This window comes from Crocuta crocuta, unplaced genomic scaffold, assembly GCF_008692635.1.
Source record: "Crocuta crocuta isolate KB4526 unplaced genomic scaffold, BGI_CrCroc_1.0 scaffold266, whole genome shotgun sequence".
Taxonomy (NCBI): Eukaryota; Metazoa; Chordata; class Mammalia; order Carnivora; family Hyaenidae; genus Crocuta; species Crocuta crocuta.
In genome coordinates this window covers 2,568,366-2,593,330 of record NW_027531005.1, presented here as the reverse complement: position 1 = coordinate 2,593,330, position 24,965 = coordinate 2,568,366, and the positions used below count along the sequence as shown (strand labels likewise).

The 24,965-nt window shown below is 42.5% G+C and overlaps 1 protein-coding gene across 1 annotated transcript in view; it reads left to right on the top strand.

Annotated features, from left to right (window-relative positions):
• EXOC4 (exocyst complex component 4) overlaps positions 1-24,965 on the top strand; it is a 752,773-nt gene that overhangs the window by 573,526 nt on the left and 154,282 nt on the right. The window contains exon 12 of the mRNA XM_077770716.1: positions 21,138-21,274. Coding sequence (XP_077626842.1) covers positions 21,138-21,274 — 137 coding nt within the window. The remainder of the gene's footprint in view (positions 1-21,137; positions 21,275-24,965) is intronic.

Here is a 24,965-nt window from a genome sequence, read left to right as displayed (position 1 = left end):
TGAACTTATTTTACTCATTTTCTCACTTTTTATTGAAGTATAGTTGCCGCACAATGTTACGCTACTCTCAGGTGTACAGCATAGTAATTCAACAAGTCTACATGTTGTGCTGTGTTCACCATGTGGCTACCATCTGCCACCGTACAGCGCTATTACAGTATCATTGACTATCTTCTCTATGCTCTATCTTTCATCCCTATGACTTATCCATCCCTTGACTGGAAGCCTGTATGTCAACTCCCCTTCATCACCCGTTTTGCCCAATCCCCCAACCAGCCTCTCCTCTAGCAACTACCAGTTTTCTCTGTTTAGGGGTCTGTCTCTGTTCTTTTTATTTTTTTATTTTGTTTAAAAAAATTAGTTTTTTCACTTTTTGAGAGAGAGCGAGCAAGCAGGGGAGTGGCAGAAAGAGAGGGAGAGAGAGAATCCCAAACAGGCACTGCACTGTGAGAGCAGAGCCCAGTGTGGGGCTCGAACTCATGAACCATGAGATCAAGACCTGAGCCAAAATCAAGAGTCCAACGCTTAATCAACTAAGCCAGCCAGGTGCCCTTTTTTTTGCTCTCTAGGTTCCATATGTGAGTGAAATCGTATGGTATTTGTCTTTCTCTGACTGACTTCACTCAGCGTAATTCCCATTAAGTTCATCCATGTTGTTGCAGATGGGGAGACCTCATGAACTCCACGTTGTTTTTTTAATATTTTTATGTTTTTTTTTATTTATTTTTGATAGAGACAGCGTGAGCAGGGGAGGATCAGAGAGAGGGGGAAACAGAGAATCCAAAGACAGGCTCCAGGTTCTGAGCTAGCTATCAGCACAGAGCCCGACGTGGGGCTTCAACCCACAAACTGTGAGATCATGACCTGAGCTGAAGTCGGATGCTTAACCGACTGAGCCACCCAGGTGCCCCTCCACATTATTATTTTTATCAGGGTTTGAGCTTTTGAAGTTGTCTGTCAATCACAACCCAAAATTGATGTCGATTTTCTTCTATGTTTTTAATAGGATTTTTAAAGTATTGCACTGACACGTAGGTATTTGAACTTTTTTGAGTGGATTTATGTGTTAGGTGAAAGTTTGTGTCTCTATTCACTTTTTTTTCATATTGAATATTTTACAAAAGTCATCTGAGGTGGGAGTATAAGAAACTATCCAACGTGTATGGTTGCACTGGAATTTTGTTTTATTGAATCTTATTTTGAAATGGGGAGCCACCTGTTAGGAATTGGGATTTTATTTGAGAAATCCTGGTCTAAAAAATGAAGGTGAACCACGAAGCATTATCACGCGTATAAAGCGGCAATACCAGTACCTTCTTCCCAGGGTTGTTGCAGAGGATTAAGTAAATGACCCAGGCAGTTTCTAACGTACATATTAATATGCACACTTCCCAACACGGGAGACAGCACTCAGGAAAGTCTTGGTGGTGGTACCGCCACCATCACTGTCACCCTCTTGAAGCCTGCGGACCTTCTGCCCCTTCTCAGTCAGGTAGCCCAGTTTTCTCTCTCAGAGACCTAGATGGTGGATTTTCTTGTGGGGAGCTCCTGGAAGCAAAGGGAAGTGCTTCATCCTTTCCTGGGGAACCAAATATTTGGGGTTTTTTTTTTTGCGCAGGGGAGCAGGGAAGGAGAAGCATCTTTTTGGAGCCCATCACCCCCTCACACCTGCCCTCCTGCATTTCCTGTGATAGACCAAAATTTAGGCTCTGAGAAGATTATCCTGCCGTATCCACTTAAATGAGATACACAGGATGACCTGTACGGTAGCCGTGGAAGACTCTAATCACTTACTTACAGCTCCCAAAGACTAATTTGTAGAAGCGTCAGAGGTAGGTGTGTGTACTGAAAGAGACCAGGGCCTCTTGCTAGAACCCTGAGCAAATGTGTATCGATTAACTTAATTAAAGGAAGATTACAGCTTGTGCACGGTGCTCTGTGAGTTATCTAACTATATGATTCCAAGGGATCTTTAAAGCATGTGTGCTAATGGCCTTCTCATTTAAACCAGCATGAATGTGAGGTTATTGCATCAATTTGGTAATTAAATAATTGCCAAGGACATAGAAGGTGAAAAACAGGAATTTTCTCTTGTAAGTAAATTACAGTATTTTAAAACCATCTTTCATGATAATTCTTTTTTTGTATTTTTTAATGTTTTTATTTATTATTGAGAGACAGAGAGAGCATGAGCATGGGAGGGCCAGAGAGAGGGGGAGACACAGAATCTGAAGGAGGCTCCAGGCTCTAAGCTGTCAGCACAGAGTCCAACAGGGGACTCACACTCACAAACTGTGATATCATGACCTGAGCCGAAGTTGGATGCTTAACTGACTGAGCCACCCAGGTGCCTGTATCTTTCGTAATAATTCTATATAGAGTTTGATTCAGAGAGATGCTATATTTCAAGTATTAAGGGCAAGAGCTCTTTAACTTTTATTTATTCTTCTGATCTTATTTCCTGGCTCCAGCTGGGGTCATGGAGCCATGAAGATTTGATTGGGCCATTTGTTTGGGAAACCTCCAATGTCGGTATCTTTAGGTCATTCTTGGGCCAGACTCCACAGACAAGGATTCTCTAATCTGCTCTCTGGTGATTGAAGGCCTTCCTGCCAGCATCCAGAAAAACAAATGGGACGAGGAAGAGGAAAGGGCCAGGGATTCTTGGTATCCGATATGCATAAATTCACTCAGCTCTCCTGTTTGTTGTTGGGCTCCTCCACACACACACCCCCCGCTCGCCATTCTTAATTGTTTATTCTGTCTCCTAATCCAGAGATCCTCTGTTTTCCAGAGAATAAACCTTCAAGTTTTTCCCAGGGTGGAGGAGAAACTATCCTGTTTCCCAGTCGGGGGAAGGGATCTGGGGAATCTGACTACCTGCTAAATAGACTTTCAACTAATCCTTACTGTAACCACTCTTTCCCTATTCTACCACATCCACATGTACCAGATGTTGGAAATTCCCCATAAAGATTGATTTGCTTTTCAGCTTTCCACTTTCTGATATAGGATTGTACTTTTCTTGAGCCTATTGGAGACATTTATCACTCTGATGGCCTTCCAGCTTCCAAAATTGTGTTACTTTTGTCTTCTCCCCTCCTGTTCTTCCTAATCCTTAGAGCTTTATGTCTTGGACAAAACTCATCTCTTTACTGTCACTTCAGCAACTTGGGGAGTGAGAGAGAATAGATGCATGTTTCCTTACCCAGAAGTAAATTCTCCTCTAGGGGCATCGTTCCCACTCCTGGTACCAGTGTCTTTCCTCAGAAGGCCCTGCCCTGCCTCTCCTCTCTGGGAACTAGAGGAATATGGAATACCTGTCCCCTTTCTTTTCTATCTCCCTGTACCCATCAGGTCCATCTTTTCTACGTGCCTTCCCTGAAGGCCCAACTCAGCTTGTGACTTGTCTATACAACCTTCAAGAGTATCTCAGGCCATGATGAAAAACACTCGTATATACCTCACGTGGGTAGCTCACTTCCTGCCTATCTTCCTTTTCTGTCCTCCCCGAGTAGACTAAAACTAGACTAGTCTCCCTCATGCCAAGCCTTGCCTGAGAATCGGGGATTTAAGTTGCCAAAGGGAAGGGTGGAAAGATCACAGGTTTGGAGTAGGATCAGACTGAGGGTAGCCCTGGGCCCCACCACTTACTCTGTTACCCGGCACAGGAAACCTAACCTTTCTGAAGCTCCCTGTTTTCTCTGTAGCATGAGTTATGTGAGGACGGAATGAGATGATGCATGCGGTACTGCGTAGCATAATCCCTGGCAAACAGAAGATATTTAATCAAGGTTACTTCCCCACCCCACCCCCCTCCCCTCACTTCTGTTTTCACATTTCCTGAGCACAGCCTTTACCTTGCAGTAGAGGCTTAGGAACATTCCCTAAATGATTGCTCTGGAAGAAGAAGTTGATCAGGATTATTCATTAGACATTATACTTGTCTGTATCCAAGTCGTACCACATCCACCAGAATTTTATGGAAGGAAATCCTTACCGCATAAGTAAGGGGCACCAGGGGAGCAGAAACACAATACTCAATAACACCGAGAGGATCTCAGTCTCAGTATCGGTTTTACCAAAGCCAACCTGGGGCTTGCAGCTGTGTTTCCCCTTTGCAATTATAAAAGTGCAAACTATGTTAACTAACTTCCAGTTCAGCCCACACTCTGCCACTTGGGATCTGGCAGCTAGCTGATTTTTTGACCCAAGTTGCTCTGCTGTGTAGGCTTGCCAGTTATAATTATATGTTCAGGTGTCAATTAGCAAAATAGCCCATTCTTTGGCAGTTTGGAGTAATGAGATGAATCTTGCGCTAATCTTTCAATTCAACGAGCATTTGATGAGAGCCGTATACATAAAATTCTATATTGTGCTGTACCTAGTAAGGATATATGAAGAGCTGGGGGTCAGAAATTTTAAATGTGCTTTCCTTTGTGAGCTCACAAATTTTCAAATATTCCTAGAATCTTGAGCAACAAAGAAGAAGGCAGAAAGTTTTCCATAAAAATGGTGTTCAGTACACAGTGTCCCTTTGTATTCAAGTGACAAGAATTTCAAAGACAGTTACCTCCTGGAACAGATATAATGGAAATTCATTTAGTGAAAAATATACTTACTGAATATGATTGCAGTAGACTCGGTGCTTAACTCTGGGGAAACCTTGGTGAGTGAAACAGACTGGCTTTCTCCAAAGATTGCTAATTCCCTGTGGTATTTGATCTTTCCTTCTCTCTGTTTCAGAGCTTTCCACACACATTTTTCTCTGTGCCGTATCTAGACATATGTGCAGACAGTATTTGCTAAATTCCTGATCTCATGTTCTTTTTGCACAATTTATCATCGTTCAGCTAAAGCTTGCCAGTTTATGAAGTGTCTTCTAATTCCTGCTTGACATCCATTTGTTGCCCATAAATAAAGAGGCTACATAGAACTGAGAACACCCATGTGAGACCTCACTTGGGGAGCGTGGAGGTAGCAGGATTCTGTGGCATTCTGTGCTTTACCACACATGGTCTGTAGTTTCTTAGAGAACGCAGACCCAGGCCTTCTCTGAACGTACCTTCTCAAACTCTCTCTTTCACACTTGAGCTCTTTCTTCATCAAATTAGAGGGGATATTTCTGGTTTTCGTAAGCTCTGTCATTTTTGTTTGTCTCCCTCTTCCTGTGCTTATTTCCTCATTGTGGTGAGTTTGGCACTTGATGAAGTTCAAGTCTCCAGACCCCTGTCCATCCATTTATTTGAGGGTAGATGTATTTGGTAGTCACACTCAGTGGTTTGTGGTTGCTGGCTCCTCCAAGCTTCTAAGGCCTGGTTGTGAAATTTTCACAAATTTTGCGAGCTGGCTAACTAAATATAGCCATTTTTTAAAAGTAAGTTATGAAAGACTGAAAACAAAGGCAAGAAATGCTTGAACTCATCACTTTCTTGATTATTTTACCACCGTTTACTATTATCTAGGCCCTTGGGTTTTTGCATCTGTTGTGAGTAATGCCAGAATCACTACCTGGGTGTGAACTGGGCATCTCTTTGCAGTCCTGAGTTCAGTGACGTCACACTGGCAGTGAAATCAGCCACGGTGGAAGCGTCCACGCGTGGAAACGGGCAGACGCTGGGAATCGGGACTCCCACATCTCCCCGGAGAGCCAGCTGTCACACAGTTCCCAGCACATTGCCAGTCATGTGATTCTCTTCTACTTCTGCAAATATTACAGTCACTAGTGATTTTTAGCCACATCAGTTACATCTGTCTTCAAGGTGACAAAACTCTTCCTCCGGTGTGGCCATGCCCGCCTCATATTTCTTTACCCAGAGCCCTAGTGACCACCAAGTACAGACTTTTATAATGGACCCATGGCTACTCCTAGGCTGCCCTTCCCATCATCCCTCTCACCCTCAGTGAATCAGTCATCAATTTCTTTCCTTCTCCCTCTGTTTTCTACCTCCCCTCCCTTCTCCTTCCTCCTTCTCCTTATTCTTATTAAAAGCAAGGATTCTGGAGCCAGACTGACTGGCTTTTCCTCAGATTGTACCAGCGTCTGTATTGTGGTACCTGAGGCTTGTTACTGAGCATTTTAGCCCTCAGTTTTGTCATCTGTCAGGCAGAGATCATAATAATATCTACCTCATAAATAAGTGAGTTAATAGTTTATAAGCACCTAGAATAATGCATAGTAAGCAATATATGCATACTTACTTATTTTTTAACGTGTTTTTAATGTTTATTTTTGAGAGAGAGAGAAAGAGCACAAGCGGGGGAAGGGCAGAGAGCAAGGGAGACACAGAATCCAAAGCAGGCTCCAGGCTCTGAGCTATTAGCATAGAGCCCAACATGGGGCTCGAACTCCTGAACTGTGAGATCATGACCTGAGCCAAAGTCAGATGCTTAACCCACTGAGCCATGCAGGTGCCCCATCTATGCCTACTTATTTAATAAAATACACACTTCCAGTTGTCACCCAGCACCTACCTGCAGACTTGCTATGTGGTGGAGAGTTCATGTTCTTCATTCTAGAATAGCAAAGAAACACGTGAAAATAAGGAAGAGAAGGCATGGCCTGGGTTTGTGACATAGGACCAGTAGCTCTAGGGAACCAGGAAAAAGGTTAACAAAATCAACCAGAGGAGGGGTCAAGATCAGGAAGGGAGAAAATAAATAAGAGGAAAAATAGCTGCATTTCAGAATAACCCTGCAAAGATTAGAATGTATGTTAATATAAATCTTTTATATTTTATTGCCAATATATATTCCAGGAAACTAAAGGGGTACTTTAGCAATACTTAGAATATTCCCATTTTGATTTAAGTAATTAAGCCCATTTGGATCCTCATTCTAGGCAGGAATGTGGCTGTCACACGCTGAAGGTACTTAGGTTAAAACAAATTTGTATTGAGCTAGAGCCATGGAGACCGAGTGAAAGATGTCTGTCCGTGTCTATGAACAGCACAAGCCCAGGAGCCTCAGGACTCATTTGTCTGACCATCTGGAAATCTCTAGTGATCTAAGCACTTAATTTTACCCTCATTTTTAGAACAAAAGGAAAACAATACAAGAAGAAAATGGGCAGCAGGGACATTCTACTTTTCATTTAAAAAAAAATCTTAGTGATAAAAAGGAGCAGAGAGTTTAAAAGAAAAAAATGAGAAGCCGTTAAAATGAATTGAATGTTCTGTCTGTATTTTGCAGTAGGGTCTATTGTTTTCTGTTACACGGGAACTGTGGTAATTTTATGAATCATTAGAGTTTTCTTTCCAAATTATATGTGTGCTCTTAAAGTGCCTTCTACATTACCCACAGGAGGAGACCATTGAGCAATTTTATTATTCCATTTAGTACTTCTGAGTTTTATTAATTTTATATTTTAAACAAATTTATACTTAAAATCCAAAGATAACATTGTGACAACTGAATCTTTGTGTATTTAATTTCTTCTGCTTTTACAAACTATGAGCCTATTTCACGTTCTCATCTCCGGTCTCAGAAGAGACTCTAGAATAAATATGGAGCCCTGGTTTGGTGGAATGATGACTTCCCATGTAAAAACCCTTCCCACCCCACCCCAAGGCTGAAAACAATCACAAGAGTTGAACATTGCCGTTTGGCATTTGGGTCTCATCGGGCATGGTGACCTGTAAGCATGTACTCTGTTGGTGATACCTAACACCTACTGCACAGGTCCCCTGTCCAGGCCATCCTGAGCCAGCCAGTCTAACATGGGATGCACAGGAAATGTGTTAATTAAGGTCAGTGTAGTGGTGTGTGTGTGTGTGTGTGTGTGTGTGTGTTTTCCAGTTGACTTTCTTGGGAAGGACTTTTTTCTGATATTTTCCTCCATTTTCTTGGTGTTAAAACATTCCTGTTTTTATCATACTTTTATAAAAACAGTGGTATTGTAAGTGCTCTGTTTTTGTTTTGTTTTATTTTAAGCATCATCACTTGGCAAAATCAAAAGTGGGAATCTGTGTTAGTTCATTTATTTTTCCTGGTTGGTGAAAGCTTGAAGTCTGGAAATTATTGTACATGTGTTGGCTATGTCCTCCCCGGTGGCGTGGGTGTTTGCTGTGCGAAGAGGTTGTCTGAGAAGGAAATACATCAGAGCTTCAATATTCGGATTTTTTTAACCACTAACCGTTCTGGGAGTCAGGAGTAAAGCCGCTTCCCTGGGCCGTCTGTGGGTGGTTCTGTTACTGTTCCTGCCACACAAACTTTGGCGGGATGCTGTTGATTTAGTTCATCAGGATGCATTGTGGTCATCCCTAATCTCATGTAGGCCTCTCTCTTCATAACTCATGGGCTTTGATAACTAAGATCTAGGAAGGATAAATATGAATGACTCACCTCCTCAACCTGGGAGAATAAGTCAAAAGCCAAGTGGACATTACGGTGGGCAGGCTGGAGGTGTCACGGTGGTTCACAAAAAATATTACACCCCCACTTCCTGTGAATGAAGGAAGGGAGAGTACCTTGTTCAACATCTCAAAGTTAGCGTTAAAGCCATATTCAGAGCCCAGGTCTCCTCTGGACCAGCCACCTGACTTTTGCCCAGTGGCACATACTGTTTTGCTCAATCTTCAGAGATCCTGTAGAGCAGTTAACTTTCTTCCTAGAATGGGCTAGAATGCCGGGTTTGCAACATCCAGTTTCTTCAGAAACAAACCTCCTTTTCAAAATGCATTAGCTCTTCACAGATTGTGTGGCCTTACCCAGTCTGCAGTATATCTGAATTGTATCCCTACCCTTGAACAAATTTTCCCTTGTGTGTGCACGCTTGCACGCTTGCTCGAACGCTCTCTTCCCAAACAGTTCCATATGTTCTGTTTTCCTGGAAGCCAAGCTCCCTGCTCATTCTTCTCCTAAGAGGGCTCCGGATCTCACCTCTGAGGTACACAAGTAACTGAGGCTGAAACAATGTGTAGGGAAACTTGTCAGCATAATTGATTATTATATGGAATGAGCCACCAAAGGCAGGTGAGCCCACACAGTGCGGAACAAATGTGCGTATAGGATCCATCTCCCACTGGGTCCAGCCGGACTTCCTCCTCTGACATGGTGATTTATATAGTTGTAACTCATCCCTAATGAATCATGCCCCGTGGTGGGCCATCGAATCTCCTACTGAAGAGACCTTGCCTTTGCTAGCAGAAAGAAGAAATATAAAGGTCCCGCTCTGTGAGTCTCCAGGTTTGTTTGTTTGTTGGGACTAAATGGAGTGGCCAAGGACATGAAATCTTTAAAAGGACAAAACAATCACAGAAAATGCTTGAATAATACCTGCTACATCAAGAGAAGGATTTCTGTGAATACAGATGCTTTGCGACATGACAGAAACCAGTCAGAGCGGAATGAGAATTCGAGAAATATAAAGAGATGCAAGCGTTTAAGACCACCTTTGGTGGCAGCTTGATGTTCGAGAGTTCTTTAAAAACGTCTCTCTAAGTGTTATACTTGTTCCTTGAAACTACTTTAAGTGTTAGACTTGCTAAAAAATAGGGATGATAATGACTGCTCTACTTTCTCACAATCTGTTGGGATATTGATTGAGATATTTGCGAAGTACTCTGAGTTCTCAGGAAGAAGGGTGTCAGAAAGCGCTATGGTGATGTTGTTAGCAGGGCTTGGAAAATTATGCAAAAACATAATTTCAGAAAGATAACTTTAAGATAGGTTGGATTATTAGCCTGAGCCTGTGTGGCAATCTTATAATGGACAGTCCAATGCTTTTGCCCTAGGTATGTGTTCTGAGTGAACTTGGGTTAAGGAAAAGGATGAGGGACTTTTTTTTTTAATGTGTATATACCTAAACAGTAGAGCATGGAATGATATGGGCCCTCTAAGCAGAAAGAGAACATTTAGAAGTATATAGCTGGGAAATAAAATTCCAGGGCACACTTTTACATGGAGTCCATCTTCCTGTGCAGGTTTTTCTTTCTCCATGGGAGGGTTTTGTGAGTGGGTGGTTTGCTTCATAAACATCGGATGCTCTTACTACCTCTCTTCCTTGAAACTCTTCTTTCTTGGTTCTTTGCATACTTTGTTTTCCTCACTTTATCTTTGTCCCAGCTCTTCTTTTCTTTCTTGGATCATCTTCTCCTTCTGTCACCGTTGTCCAAGCCACCTTAGACTCGGGGGTGGGGGAGGAGCCTCCTTGTCATGGAGTCCCACGCCTCTGAACCACCTCTGCGCATCAGCCTGGCCCACCTTCCCCAGGACCAGGCACGGCGTGAACCGCTAGACGGAGCATGGAAGTGGGAGTCAGAGGGACTGAATTCTTCCGTTTTCCTTTCAGATCTCCTTTCCTTTTTTTCTTGCTGCTGTGAAGATTTTTCTATTAATCTCACTGGTTTTCAACAATTCGATGATAATGTGTGTTGCTGTAGTCTTTGTCATCTTCTGTGTGAGGTTTTTGAGCTTCTTGAATCTGTGAGCATATAGATTTCATTAGATTTGTTAAGTGTTCAGCCCTTATATTTTTTTCTGCCCCCCATCTCCTTCGGGAACTTTAGTTACATATATTAGGTTGCCTGAGTGTATCCCGCGGACAGTTCATGGACTCGGCTTCGTCATTTTCATTTCTTTCCTGTCTGTTTCGTTTTGGATAGTTTCTATTGCTGTGTCTTCCATTTTTCTTCTTGTCATGTTCACATTTTGCTGTATGTTCTTGAACACAGGAGAATATTGATAATGGCTGTCCTAACCTCTTTGTCTACTAATTCTATTATCTGTGTCATTCCTGGGACTGTTTTTGCTTAACTGATTTTCCCACTTCTTTGCATGCCAGGTAATTTTTCATTAGATGCTGGACATGGTGACTTGTTTTCATATATTGTTGGCTACTGGATTTTATTGTGGTGCTTTAAATATTCCAGAACTTTGTCTTAGGACACATTTCAGTGATAGAATTACATTGATCATTTCAAGGTTTGCTTTGAACAAGGGCTTTGTTAGACGTGTCCAGGGCAACATTTAGTCTAAGGCTAATTTGACCTCGCCGCCTCAGGTGCCATACCTTTCTGAGGACTGTACCAGATGCCGTATCTATGAGGTGACTCTTCCATACTAGCTAATGGGAACGTGAACCATTCCTGGCCCTGTGTGAGTGAAGTCTGGGAATTCTACCTGCTCTTGTCAGGTAGTTCTTTTGCCAGCATTAGTAGTTTCTGCCCCACAGGCGCAGATCAGTACTCAGCCCAAGATTTGAGGGGGCTCTTCTAAAGATCTCCAGAAAGATCTCGATCTCTCTTTCTCCTTTCCTCCCTCTCTCTGTGAGCCCCCTCCTCTCCAATGTTTCATTCCACAAAGCTCTACTCGCCTTAACCTTCCAAAGCTCCAGATTCTGCTCCCCATCTCAGAAAAGTCTGTGTGGGCCCCCCTTTTCCTGCACAGTGGCCTGGAAACTCCAGTCGCAGCATTCGCGGGGCTCACCTCATGTACTTTTCTTCTCCATTGTCTGAGAATTGATGCCTCATATATATCAACTGGTTTTCTTCTTCTTGTTATCGTTTTTAAGATTTTATTCTTAATAATCTGTACACCCAGTGTGGGGCTCGAACCCACAACCCAAAGATCAAGAGCCACACATTCCATGTACCAAGTCACCTAGGCTCCCCATCATCTGGTTTTCTCACGTTTAAAGCAAGACTTGAAGCTATTTCATGCCAAAACCCTTCAATGTTACTTCTCTACAAAACAGGAGCATTTTCTTCATGATCACAATCATGTTATCACAGTTATTAGCATGAGCAGTAAGTTCTTAATGTCTTCTAATACTTAGAAACTTGAAATGTCCCACATTTTGCAAAAATACTCTTTATAACTGGTTTGTCCAAACTACGATTCCATATAGAGTCAAAGTTGTCATGTGGCTTAGGTCTCTTTTCATCTACACCAGCCACTTTTTTCCCAGGGCTGATATGTTTAACATCACCTGTGCTGGACAATATCCCATGTTCTGTTTTTGTCTGATAGCTTCTTCTGTTTCCTGTTATTAGAAGTTCAGTCTAAAAGTATGATTAGATTGGGGTTAAATGTTTTTAGTAGGGATGAATCATAGATGATGCTAGGTTTCACATTCCATCACATCCACAGACCTTTAAGAGCCAGCTTCCTAACGTTAGTGATGCGAACATCTCACCCCTGGGTGAGAGTTGCGACCATCTGGTCCATCCATTGGGCACGAGGTATGGTTTTCCTCGTGCGCCCAGAAAGTAATCTGTGTGTGTGGTGTCTGTTTGGCACTACAAAAATGTTTATTTTCCCTGTCAACTTTCGTCTCTTTGTTTTAGTACCTACCAATTGATAATCTTTACCCAAATCAGTTGTTTTATTAGAGGCTGCAGAAATGATTTTCTAATTCCGTTATTCCTTCGACGTTTCCTAGTTGGCATTCTTCATTAAAAGTAGAGCCTTTCCCTATTTGGTAATCCTGAAATAGATATAGTTGCTATTTGAAAGACAGAGTAAATGCATACTTCTTTCTCTTTATAAGTTTTCAAAGGAGAATTTGATTTAATAGTCACCTCAAATGATGACAAATGAGGGGTTTTTTTCCCCTGACTTTCTCTCTGCATTGATTTTTCATGGTTTTCAATAAAAATAATCAACTGCAATAATTTATTCTATTTGATGCCCTACTCATCAGCTTTGGCCAGAGACAGCTCAGAGACTTGGATTCTAGATTTTTGAAGTATCATAAGCTAGCGGTGCGTCTTTGACAGGCCCTTTAATATTTGTTTTGGTGAGTTGTTGTTTTTTTTGTTTTGTTTTGTTTTTGTTTTTTTTTTTTTTTAAGCCAGAGAATTGGACCGTGGATAGCAGGGGTTGCTTTCGGCTCTAGGATTTGGAATCTGAGCTCTACCACCTCATACACTGCCTGCTTCTGCCCCTGCGAGGAAGAAGCCCTCAGCCTGTGTCCAGGCCTTCCACCGTCTACTCTGTCCAGTCTACTTTTTCTCCTCCAGTTCCTCAACCTGAATCTCCTACTCCAGCCACTGTTGTCTCCTGTCGGCTACACAAGACCAGCTTTTTCCCCGGCCTGACATGCATTGCTTCTTCCTCTCTTCCTCTAGACTTCTTCCATCTTCTGGATCCCATTTCCGTCTCTGCCACCTTTTTACGGCTATTCCCCTACAGTATCTTTTGTGCTTAACTGGCATCTTGGAATATCACTTGTGTCTTGTTCTAAATGATGTTATCCCGACTAGATTATTAGCACCCCCTGGAAAATAAGACCATGCTTTATATCAAGCATATTGCCTGGCACAAAAAAAGTACTCTAGCCACTAATGTTATACTTCTGTGTCCCCCCCTAACATGTAGCACTGTGTCTTTTGCAGAATAACAACCCTAAGGTGCTTTTAAAGTTGTGTGTGTGTGTGTGTGTGTGTGTGTGTGTGTTGTGGGGGGGGTGGTGCTGGAGGTAAGGATATTTCATATAAGTGCTAATGTTCACCTATCCATTGATATATTTTCGTTCTCCGGGTTCCATGACGTAGCAAGGGGAGTTGATAAACTGGACACAGAGTCATATTGATTTGAAGCATGTAAGGAACCAAAGATGTGCCCTCAGATCTCACCGTGGAATTAAGCACCACTTTTGTATATACTCCTTTCCCCGTTTCTGCTACATGGTTTTGTTTTGGATATGAAATCACAAACCCCTAAGTAAACCTCGTAAAGAGCCAGCTGTGCTAATAAGGTATGTTAGGCACAGATTTCATTCAACCATAAGCGATCCGTTAGCCAAAATGTTGAGAAAATATTATTAGTAATTTACATCAGATATATTTTTCTGAGCTATTCACTGGCAGATAAATTTTATAATCACTTGTGTGAATTCTGAAGGGATATAGTGTTTCTCGTTGCCCCAAATTTGACCTCATATTTTCCTCATTTAAGCCTATTTATAAATTATACTTCTCTTCAGCCTGCCAAACGGAATGAATTTCCCTGTTGGTTGTAGAAGTTTGTCTTTTCTCAAGAGTAGAACCTTTCGAAATTATCTTCCTACCCTTGGAAGGGATCATCTAATGATAAGTGACATCAGACAGGATTAATTTGTTGTACTTTCTTGCTGGAAAGGGTAAAAGGGATATTCAGAATATTTAGGTATTAAGTATGTATGTTATACAAAGACCCCCACCATCTGGCTTTGACTTCCCCTCACGGCTTTCCTGATCTACACACACACACACACACACACACACACACACACACACACACACACACACACACACACAGCCCCTTCAGCACAGCCATGAAGAACAACCTGCAGATCCCTGAAACCTACACCGCTTCACATTCGTGCTGCCCTGTCTACCGGAAGTAATTTTTCCCCCATTTTTGTCAGTCTGTAAGTCCCTCTCCTTTGGAAGTCACTTCAGTTATAACTTCCTCTTTCCCACCACTCCCCACCCCCACCGCAGCCCAGTTAACTTTCCTTTTCTGTACCTCTGCTGTGCAGCATTCAGATGCCCAGGATCGTACCTATGAGACTTTTTGTCTTTATTCGTGAACTTGTCTCCTCCTACTAATATCTAAGACCGCCAGAGGGCGGGAACCTCGTTTCGTCTAGCTTTTTATCTCCTGCTGTTAGCCTCCTCTTTGGCCCAGAGAAAATATTTACTTAATAAACATGTATCTCTTTAATTAACTAAATTCCCTGCCCTGTCCCCAAACAGCTTCAGGTCCTTCCCAACAGCTGTCGTCTGGTGGTCTATGGTAGTACTGCCAGCAAAATTGCTACATCTTCACATTTTAAAAATGCGCTGTAAGTGAAAACCTCTATAATAGGATACTTACACACTCTCAGACAAGTTGATGAAGGGGTGCCTACCCATTTGTATAATGGTTGGACACCATTGTTTAAAATTGAGATTTGGGGGGTGCCTGGGTGGCTCAGTCGATTAAAGCATCTGACTTCGGCTCAGGTCATGAGCTCATGGTTTGGTTCGTGGGTTTGAGCCCCACGTGGGGCTATCAGCACAGAGCCTGGAGCCTGCTTCAGATTCTGTGTCTCCCTGTCTCACTGTTCCTCCCCTGCTCACACTCTCTCTCTCTCTCTCAAAAATAAATGAACATTAAAAAAATTTTTAAATATATAAATAAAATTGAGATCTAACATGTATGTCCACAACCACNCCCATCCAACTACTAACCAGGCCCGACCCTGCTTAGCTTCCGAGATCAGACGAGATTGGGCACGTTGACGGTGGTATGGCCACAGACCGGAGAGAGTTTTTCTACAGGAGGGAGGTTTTAGCTGGGTTCTGAAAGATGAGGAAAAGTACAGGAGAGTAAGTAAGAAAGGAAGTAAGGGGGAAAGGAAGAAAGGAAGACAGGGGACAGAACTTTGCAGGGAGGGGCAGGGCCCTGAAACGGGAATGAAGAACATGAGAGGCCCCAGGTAGCTGGATCTCAAAGAAGCAAGGGGAAATAGTAGCCAGCGAGGCTGGAGGAGTAGACAGGAAGACCTTGCAGGTTGTCCGAAGAATGTGAGTCCTGGCACATTAAAGAGCTTTAAGTAGGTGAGAGATACAATCAGATATCACTTTGAATGTTTTCTTTTGACATCAAACTTACAGACTGCAAAGTGCACAAATCTTAAGTGTGAAAAGTTTTTATATATGTTTTTACTCACAGAGCAGCCACCCAGTCAAGATATTTACAACAGCTAGACGGCTCTTGCCTTCTCAGTCAGGATCCACTCCCTCCAAGGGCAGCCTCTATTCTGACTTCTGTCACCAGAGATTACATTTGCTTGTTTCTGAACTACAATAATAACAGTCATGCGGTTGTCTTCCTTTGTGTCTGCTTTCACTTAGCACACGGTCTGTGAGATCCATCCATGCTATCACATGGAGTGGTGGCCCATCCTTTTTCTTTGCTCTGTAGTATTCCACTGTGTGAGTATATCCCACTGTATCTGTCCATTCAACTACTGATGCACATGACAGTCTCCCCCTTTTTTTGGCTATTATAAATAAACCAGCTCTGAATCCATGTGTTCATGTCTTTTGATGGACTTAAGACTCCTCGTTTCTGTAGGAGACAAAACTTAACAAATTCTTGAGCTGGTGAGGTGGAGGATGATTTAGAAGAGAGGAGAAGTGCCATTTCCTCAGGTACCATCTCCCTGGATGCGTAGACTTTTACCATATAGCTTATTAAAGGAGCAAGCCCATTCAGAACACTCTAAACATCACACAAGTCAAAATATAGATTTAAAATGGCTTCCATCATTACTGTCATTAATGTAGTTATTGTTTATGGCCAGCTATCACTTGGAGCTGATAATAATTGGAAGGACGATATGGTATGACAAGCTTTACTGACTTGTAGTTGAAATGCCACAATAAACAGAAACATTACTGTCATCATCGAACATTTGTGAAGCCCCATCGCTCCACAATTGCTAGTGTGTGTGTGTGTGTGTGTGTGTGTGTGTGTGTGTGTGTGTGTGTGTTCGGGGGGGGGGTTGTGTCTGAAACAGTAGATGAAATCACTCAGTTCTCTCTCAAATTCTTCCTAAAGCAATTTTCAAGGACCTTAGGTTCTTTGTAGATTTCTGAACCACCCCTGCTCCAAGAGCTAAAATGGCACCCCCACAGAGATTGCGTTCTCCAAACTGAAGTGTTTTGGTTTTGTTTTCCTGAATTGTGAATTTATTTATATTTGTTAAAACTTTAAAACCAGCACATTTCATTGTCTACATACTACGTTTCCACTACAGAAAATAACACAGTCAAGTGAAATTAGGAATGTTTTTTAGAGAAATCTAAAATCTTTAGTCACAATAACTATTGAGTCTTTAGAACCATGGGAACTAAGGTATAGTAATACAGTAATAAAGAGGCTGTGGTCTGACTCCATCTCACAAAGCATGCTTCTAGCTCTCCATTTTGCATTATAAGTTTCCTGTAAATCTGTCTTTTCATTGCATTCTGAATGTACTATGCATTTTCATTAATTAATAAACATTTATTGAACACCTATAGATGCCAGATATTTTGCTACTTGGTAGTAGATACGAAGGTATAGTCTTGATCAAAGGAAGGTATAGTCTAGTGGAAGAGACAGTCAAGTGAACCAGTGGGTGCCACATTCGGCTTAGGGCTTAGGCTAATGTGCCCTGGTGTCCTGGTAGCACAGAGGAGGGGCATTAAATCAGAGCAGGTAGACTTTGAGCTGACTTTTCAGGGATTACAGACATGAGCTAGGAAGGCATTCCCGGCACAGAGATAGGAAGCTAAAGGCACAGAGGCAGGAAGTAGCCTAGTGCAGTCAAGGAATAACTAGTAGGTTAGTATAGTTGGAGCACAGGGTTAGCGCGTTCAGTGGAGCCAGAGAGAAGGTTAGAGAAGGCAGGAGCCAGAGCTTCAAAGGTTGGGGGTGGAGGAAAGGACATGGGCTGAGAAGGAGGCTCAGATTCTCAGCCTTTTCCTAGCTGGACTTTTTATGGGTCCTCAAGTATGCCACTGGGCATAGTGTCCTCGTTAGTATAACCAGAGAGCTAGGAAGAGTCATTCCGAAACCTTGTTCCAGAAGCACCATTCCAGAAGATGTGAAAAGATCTGTGCTGTGCTATGAAAAATGTTTTCTGGGGGCACCTTGGTGGCTTAATCAGTTAAGCATCTGACTTCGGCTCAGGTCATGATCTCACAGTTTGTGAATTCGAGCCCCACATCAGGCTGTGTGCTGACAGCTCAGAACCTGGAGCCTGCTTCGGATTCTGACTCCCTCTGTCTCTGCCCATTCCCAACTCATGCTCTGTTTCTCTCTCAAAAATAGATAAATATTAAAAAATGGGGGTTTTTTTACTTAAATAATTAGGAGAACATTGAATACCACACACATTTGCCTCCTTAAGATTCACAATGAAATTAGCTTAGTAAAAGTTTCCAGAGTCCTCCAGTTGAAGAAACCACTTCCATTCTCTTTACCTCAGTAGTTTCCAGTTACTTGAACTTAGAGTCAGTTTTCTATAATATTAATATTGGCATCATACCTCAGAGCCCCATTTTGGCAAACAATGGACAAGGTCTTAAAGGTCCAATCATCATCACTCATTCATTAAAGTCTTTCAAAGCACAGAACTCAAGAACTAGCCCTTATATACCCTATTCTTGTTTGAGTCTGTTAGTGTATCCCTGTGAGAAACTTCAGTTATTTTTCATAGCAATGTTTTTTTTTATTGCGTCTCCTATCTTGGGACTTCTTTTTTCCTTTTCTCATTTTTCACGTCATGCCCAGACTTTATTACCTGGTAATAAGTTGCAAGAAATGAGAATTGAGTTGTTTCTAAACAAATATCAATCATTTGTGATATGTTTAGTAGAAATTATAATGAATATAATCAGAGTTTTACTTATTATAAAGCCATTATATTCAACATTGGCAAATCCCAAAATTAACAACAAGTCAATACATCATTTGAAATGCCAGCGAGATCCAATAAATAAAATCAGAATTGACCTTGTTAGAATTTTTATATTTTCAACATTTATCTGCTGGCACCCTGATTTAGAAATTGTAATAAATTCTTGAAAAATGGGAACTTTTTTCCCCTGTAAAAAATACCCATCATTTGGCAAATACAGTGTCATTTTCCTTGAAAAGAATGTGGTGATTGATTATCCAGAGTGCTACCATGACAAGGTAAACCAACCAAATAGCTGGAAAATTGTATGTAATCATACAGCATAACATAGGCTCTTTGTTGAGCACAATCATTAGAATTAAACTGTGGCATTCTAATCACTCCCTGTAGGTGCTTCCTATTTACCCCAAAACCTCTGTCTCTGGGGGACGTGCCCATGTGCTTGCATTTTCCCCTTCCCCTCCGACCATCGCATAAACAAAGACCGACTGCACTGAACCCACGCAAAAGATTGCAGAATGCAAGGATGCCGGCTTCTGGCATCCCTTACCTCTTTGTGCCATTCAGAGAGGTTTATTTACCAGTGCTAATATTAACAACACTGTTTCTTTTATCAGTAGCATTGTCCTGCAGGTCCTGAGAAATTGCAAACAAGCGGGGCAGGGTTAGGATGGGAGATGAACAAAGGGAAATGAAGAAAGCCGGTCTTGCTCTTGAGAAGCTGGTATTCTAGTCAGGAAGACCAAACACACCTGAGATGACCTGAAAACAATTCTACATCTCTTCCTCTGTGTAAAAGCACCGTGCACCAATTGAATACCCGGGTGGTGAAGGCCAGTAGAAGAGCCACCAAATTATCCTTGGTTATTAGAAGACTAAATTGAGTCCTAAGGAAGGAAGAGGCTACCCAAACCTGCCCCGAGTTAATTATCAATAGCTTAATTGGAAATAGAGCCAAGCCCTTCTCCCAGTAAAGCCGAGCAATCCCCCAGTCCCCCTCTTCCCTACAGTGTTGCACATGTTAAGCGGGCTTTGTTAGGATGGCTGAACTCCACTCTCCTTTATTAATTGCCATCTACGTGTTGTAGGCTACCCTGCGTTCTGAATCAGGATGAGGATTTTAGATTCTTCTGAGCAGCGTGGGGACATGTAGCTAAGCAGAATCAATTCCTGTCAGTCACACACAAATACAGAGGAACGGGATTATGGATCAGGGTGAAGCTGCAGCGCTTTAATCTTAAAATCAATACAGAAAAGGAAGTTGAACTTGTGGGGATTCTACAGAGACTGTAATTTGGTTTCCTGTGAGGTTTGTCTTCCAGAATATAACTGTTCCTTCCTTTTCACCTTCTGATTATTTTACCTTGGGGAGGGAGAGGTGCTGGGAGAAAGGACCAGAAGAAAAGAAACCTCTACTTATCTTGAATAAGTATGCACACGTGAGCTCGTAGCTCAAGCTGATCCTCCGTTGTATTGAGAAACGCTGTACACTTTTATCCATTCTTTTAATTTTTAGAAGAAAAAAAAATTAACCAAGACCCCTGAACTCCATTGTCTGCATGTAAGCAGAGTAAAATGCCCTCAGTGTTTTCACGGGTCACTATCAGAGTAGGAAAAAAATTTTTTTTAGTGTTTATTTTTATGGCCTGAATCTAACCAGAGCTTATATGATTCTATGTAAATAAATACATCTTCAACAAACCAGTTATTGACCAAAGAATTCCAAGATGCTAAGCATGTGACTAGTATTTACTCCAGTGTCATTCTGCTCCTTTTGAAAGAGGCCTGAACTAATGGTTTAAACAACTCAGTCTTTTCTTAATTTGAGTTTTAGAGTCGATTGAATATGCCTCTTCTCAGAACACTGATTCGCTACATAGTACTGTCAGCATCTAGCTGTAAGATGGGCTTCTTATTTGTTTCTCTGGGATAGTTCTTTAATTCCGTTTTTAAAATAATGTCTGAGTCTGTTTGGACAGACTGCTTCTGCAGCAGCAACAACAATAGAAAATATCTGATCTAACAAAAAAATGGTTGGTCCCCAGGCAGGGGAACTCCGGGTCAGCTCTCAGACAGAATGGGATAGTTAAAAGAGCAAAGCCTGCGGCCGGTCCCTCGTTCACTACCTTTTCTAAGCCTGTTTCTTCATCTTTAAACTGGGGATGATGGTGGGGCTCACCTGACAGGTAGGTACGTTGAGAAGATTAGGTGAGCTAAAGTATGTAGGGCGCCTCGCACTGGACTTTCCACTTGTAAGAACCCAACAAGTGTTCATGATTCCCATGATTCATGTGAGCCTCGAGTGAGATAACATATGCTGTGTATGTGAAAACACTACAAGCTGTAAGGCACAATACAAATGTAAGTTGTTGTTCTTAATAGATTGAGGGTTGGGAACTTTGAAAACAAGTCATGGAGGGCATTTTCTTTGTGTTGCATTTCGTAGGTCCCTAATCTCAAAGTAGAGCCCTGGAGGAGGAGGTAAAGCATTCTCCAGCCGAATATGCATCTTCTTTCTTAAAAGCCATAGCCATGTCTTGTGGATGCCAAGAGGTCTTTGGAACTACTCTGTCAATCCCTGTCCTGTGTCCTTCCACAGAAAGCACTCTCAGGTGTTTGGGAAACCATCACCATGGAAGAGATGGATCGGGTTGTTTCAAATAGATACTTATAACGCAGGTTGCATCTTTCCAGGATGGCTCAAGTCTTAAATGATTGCTTCCTTTCANCCCTCATGAATTTCTGTGTCCCCTCACAGAGCACAATCATCGTGGAGAAGACAGTGCAGGACCTCATGAACCTGATGCACGACCTGAGCGCGTACTCGGACCAGTTCCTCAACATGGTGTGCGTGAAGCTCCAGGAATACAAGGACACGTGCACTGCGGCCTGCAGGTAGAGCTCGGGGTGGGAGCCACGCAAGGTCACGTCAGAACCTGCCCGTTGTTGTGCTGCGTGATACGGCTTTCGGAGCCTAATTTCTCCACCGATACAGAAAAGGACCAGTCTTTGCGTTTGTCAGGGGGCCAGACGAGAGCACGTGGCGCAGAAATAGTCTCCTAGATGCGTGTGTAGTCATACCAGCAGAGGGAAGGAGAGCGACCAAGGGACAGAGCCACTTAGGACTGCCATTGAGTGTCGGCCTTGATTTTCAGGAAAACCTAGAACCGTAAGATTTGCCTTCTTCAAGGAAATGCCAGATCATATTTGTATCTCGGGATCCTAAGAGATCTTTAAAGTAAAGCAGGTTCAGACTCTTAGTAACCTTTATAATCTAGAATGTGATTTCTTCTTTGTTCTTAAATCTGTTTCTCCTGATGCTCACCCTGTAGCCTTCCCACTCTCATGGAAGGACAGTTAGACCTGCTTCCAGCATCGGCAGAAATGAAGAACCATTGTTAATGAACTTGAAATCCTTCGTTCTGCCCTCTTCAGAAATCTCTTTGAGCTCATGGAAAAGATCATAGCACTTGCCATAACAAGCTAATAATAGGAACAAATTATGTTCTGGTTGACAAGACCTGAAACAATTAGGGAAGCAAAGAATGTATAATAAAATACTACATTTTATGTGATGTATAATTAGGGATAGATAGGAAAGTACAATACATAACCAGGTACTCCTTACACACTACACACTGTCAGAGCAGAAGGAATGAAATGTGAGAGAGAAAAAGAGAGAAGGGGGGACTGGCCTGAGGAAAGACTTCCCAGGTGAGATGTGTGCTGCGTCTCAGAAAGACAGGAGATGGAGGGAGGCGGGCAGAATAAAGAAGGACATGGCGGGTACGCGGTGGAAACACCGACGTAGTTGCCTGATATTTCGGCAAAACCATGACCTTCCTTGTGGGGGACCCAAGGCTGGACACAGTGCTTCTTACTGCATCCTGTCGTTGCATTGGTCGGAGATTTCTGGAGCATTTATCAGATCCAAGACAGCCGAGTGTGCCGGGATAAAGTCAGTCCGTCAGTCCGGTTACATGCATTTGCCACCTTGGGAGAAGATAGAAAGGAAAGTCAGAGACAAAGGCATGAATGTCCATAGCATTAATTTGTGATAGAAAATTTGGTAAGACAGACGGACACGCGGTAGGAGGAAGAAATGACTTGAGGACAGGAGCAGCTCGATGAAGGGTATGGAGTAGGCCTTGTGAAGAGTGAGGAGTTAGACAGATTTTGGGCTGAAGCAGCTCAAGAAAGGGAGGAGCAAGAGTAATTTCAAGGAGGTGGGAAGAGTTGGAAAAGAAAGAAAAAATGATGAACGTTTGGGTTTTTGGAAAGGAAAGCCAAAATGAAGGATCTTGTTGAATGCCAAGATCAAGGAACTTGGCCTTGTAAACTTTTAGGTAGTGGGGAACCACTGAAGGGGGGTGAATGGAGAGTACCAGGCACAGACCTATGGGTCAAGGAGATTTTCTGAGCTTTGTGTAAGATGGACTGAAAAGGCAAGAGTGTAGAGGTGGAGGGAGAGGGACAGATCAGGAGGTAACTAGGAGGTAAATTTGTAGCATTGTGGCCACCAGTCAGCTGTAGAGGGTAGAGAAATGCAGGAAGTAGTACCAGGGAAAATTAGCCTTATCTTTCCTATGCTGTATTTGTAGGGAATTTTTTTTTAACTTGAATTCAAGAGCTCACATTTACCCATTAAATTTAATGCTATTTTTAGCCCAACGCTTCAGACTTTTGAGATATTTTTGAATCCTCATCCTGTCATCAGAAAATCTTAGCTTTTCCCCAAATTCCATGCCATTCTTGATTTTTGTGAGCAATCTTTCAGTTTCTTTATGTACGCCATTTAGAAAAACGTTCAACAGGACAGGGCTAAGTTGAGAATTCGGGGGGCATACCTCTCGAGACTTCCTTTGAGATTCCCATGTAATATTACTCAGTGCATCAGGAGTTCATGTGTTTTTTTAAACTGTGAACCCAGACTCTACCTCAAGAACAGGGCTTGGGACCTACATCGGAATGCCAACTGTTTCACTTGTTATATGACCTTGAACAGGTACTCAGCTTGTCTGTGCCTTACTTTTCTCATCTGCAGAAAAACGAGATAGTAATAGCTCTTCCCTCATAGGGTTGTTTTGAAAATGTTAGTCTTCTAGACATGTTTTTAGCAAAATCGTAAGCTTCTCCCCAAAATGATTAGCCGCGATTCTGATGATGACAAACATCACCTTTATCACTATCCATGACAGTCCCTCCTGTATTTTATTATCTGCCCTATAAGAGACTGTTAGATTTCTTGCTGGTGTCTTTCCAGTCCTAATCGTTATAATGCAGCTCCCCCAGCTTTGGTACCCCTGATGGGCATGTACAAGTCCACGAAGGACTGTACTAGGTATTTGTTCAGGAACTCTCCCAGCCTTTCACTTTCAGGACCCACTGGTCCCTGCCCTGCTGAATCTTTGTTAAGAACCCTCGTCTTGGACAGCTTACAGGGTACCCTTGGAAACGAGGTCTCTTGACCTTGAGCCAAATTTACCATTTCTTCCTTTAAGTCAATGAGTTACTCAGGAGAGGAACAAAGTCAGTGTGACATGTACATTGTGAGGTCTTCTTGTCTCCTCGTGAGTACCACTTCCTAATTGTTCACAAGCCATCTTCAATAACCTGTTCTAGAACCTCGCCTATAACTCCAAACTCAGCCAATCTCTGAAATTTACCTTCTTTTGTTTTAGGAACATCAGGGCGTTTGCTCTCAGGCACTTTTCACTGTCTGCCGGGATACCTCTAGGATTATCAGGAATGGTTCTGCGATTCTCTGCTCTGAATTATTTCTGTGCCCCAAGGTCCTTGCCTAAATGTATTAAACCTGTCAGAATATTCTTTCATTTCAGTGACTTGACACAGTTGGCTACTCGATCCTTAAAACAGTATGTTGGTTTCCAGGATTTCATGCATCCCGCAAATGTTTATTGAGTACTTCTGTAAGACTTTGTAGATACAGCAGTGAACTAAGAGACGAAATGCTGCATTCATGGGGTTTACGTTCTGTTGGAGATGGAAGAGAGGAGATACACAATAAATATAATGCATAAACAAAGACTTTTAAAACAGTAAGTACTGTCAGGGGGGAATGAAATAGGGTGAATAGGTTCTAGAGCATAGGAGAAGGAGCCTGTAATTTGAAATAGGGCGCTCCAGAGGGCCCGCTCAAGTTGAAGTTCAAGAAGAGGCTCAAAGGAATTTTGGAAGTGAGATAAAGTATGTGAAAAGGGTGCCTTGGTAGAAGGCAAAGGCCCTAAGGCAGGACTCTGCATGACCCTTTTCAGGGAGGCCACTGTGGTTGGAGTATATTAGGAAGACATCCGGAAGAGAGCAGAGGGCCACACCATGGAAGGCCTTGTAGGCCATGGGAGGGACGCTGAGTTCAACAGTGAGTGAAAGGGGAGCCGCTGCAGGAATTGTGTCTCGGGCCAGCATGATATGACCTATGTTGTAAAATGTAAGCGTTGAGAATGAGTTGTAAGGGCCCAAGCGTGGAAGCAGGGGACCCCGGGAAGGCTGCTGTGGCGATCCAGGTGAGAAACAAAGACCGTCTCCTGCTGGTCGGTAGTAGCAGAGACGGTGAGAACTGGTTGAC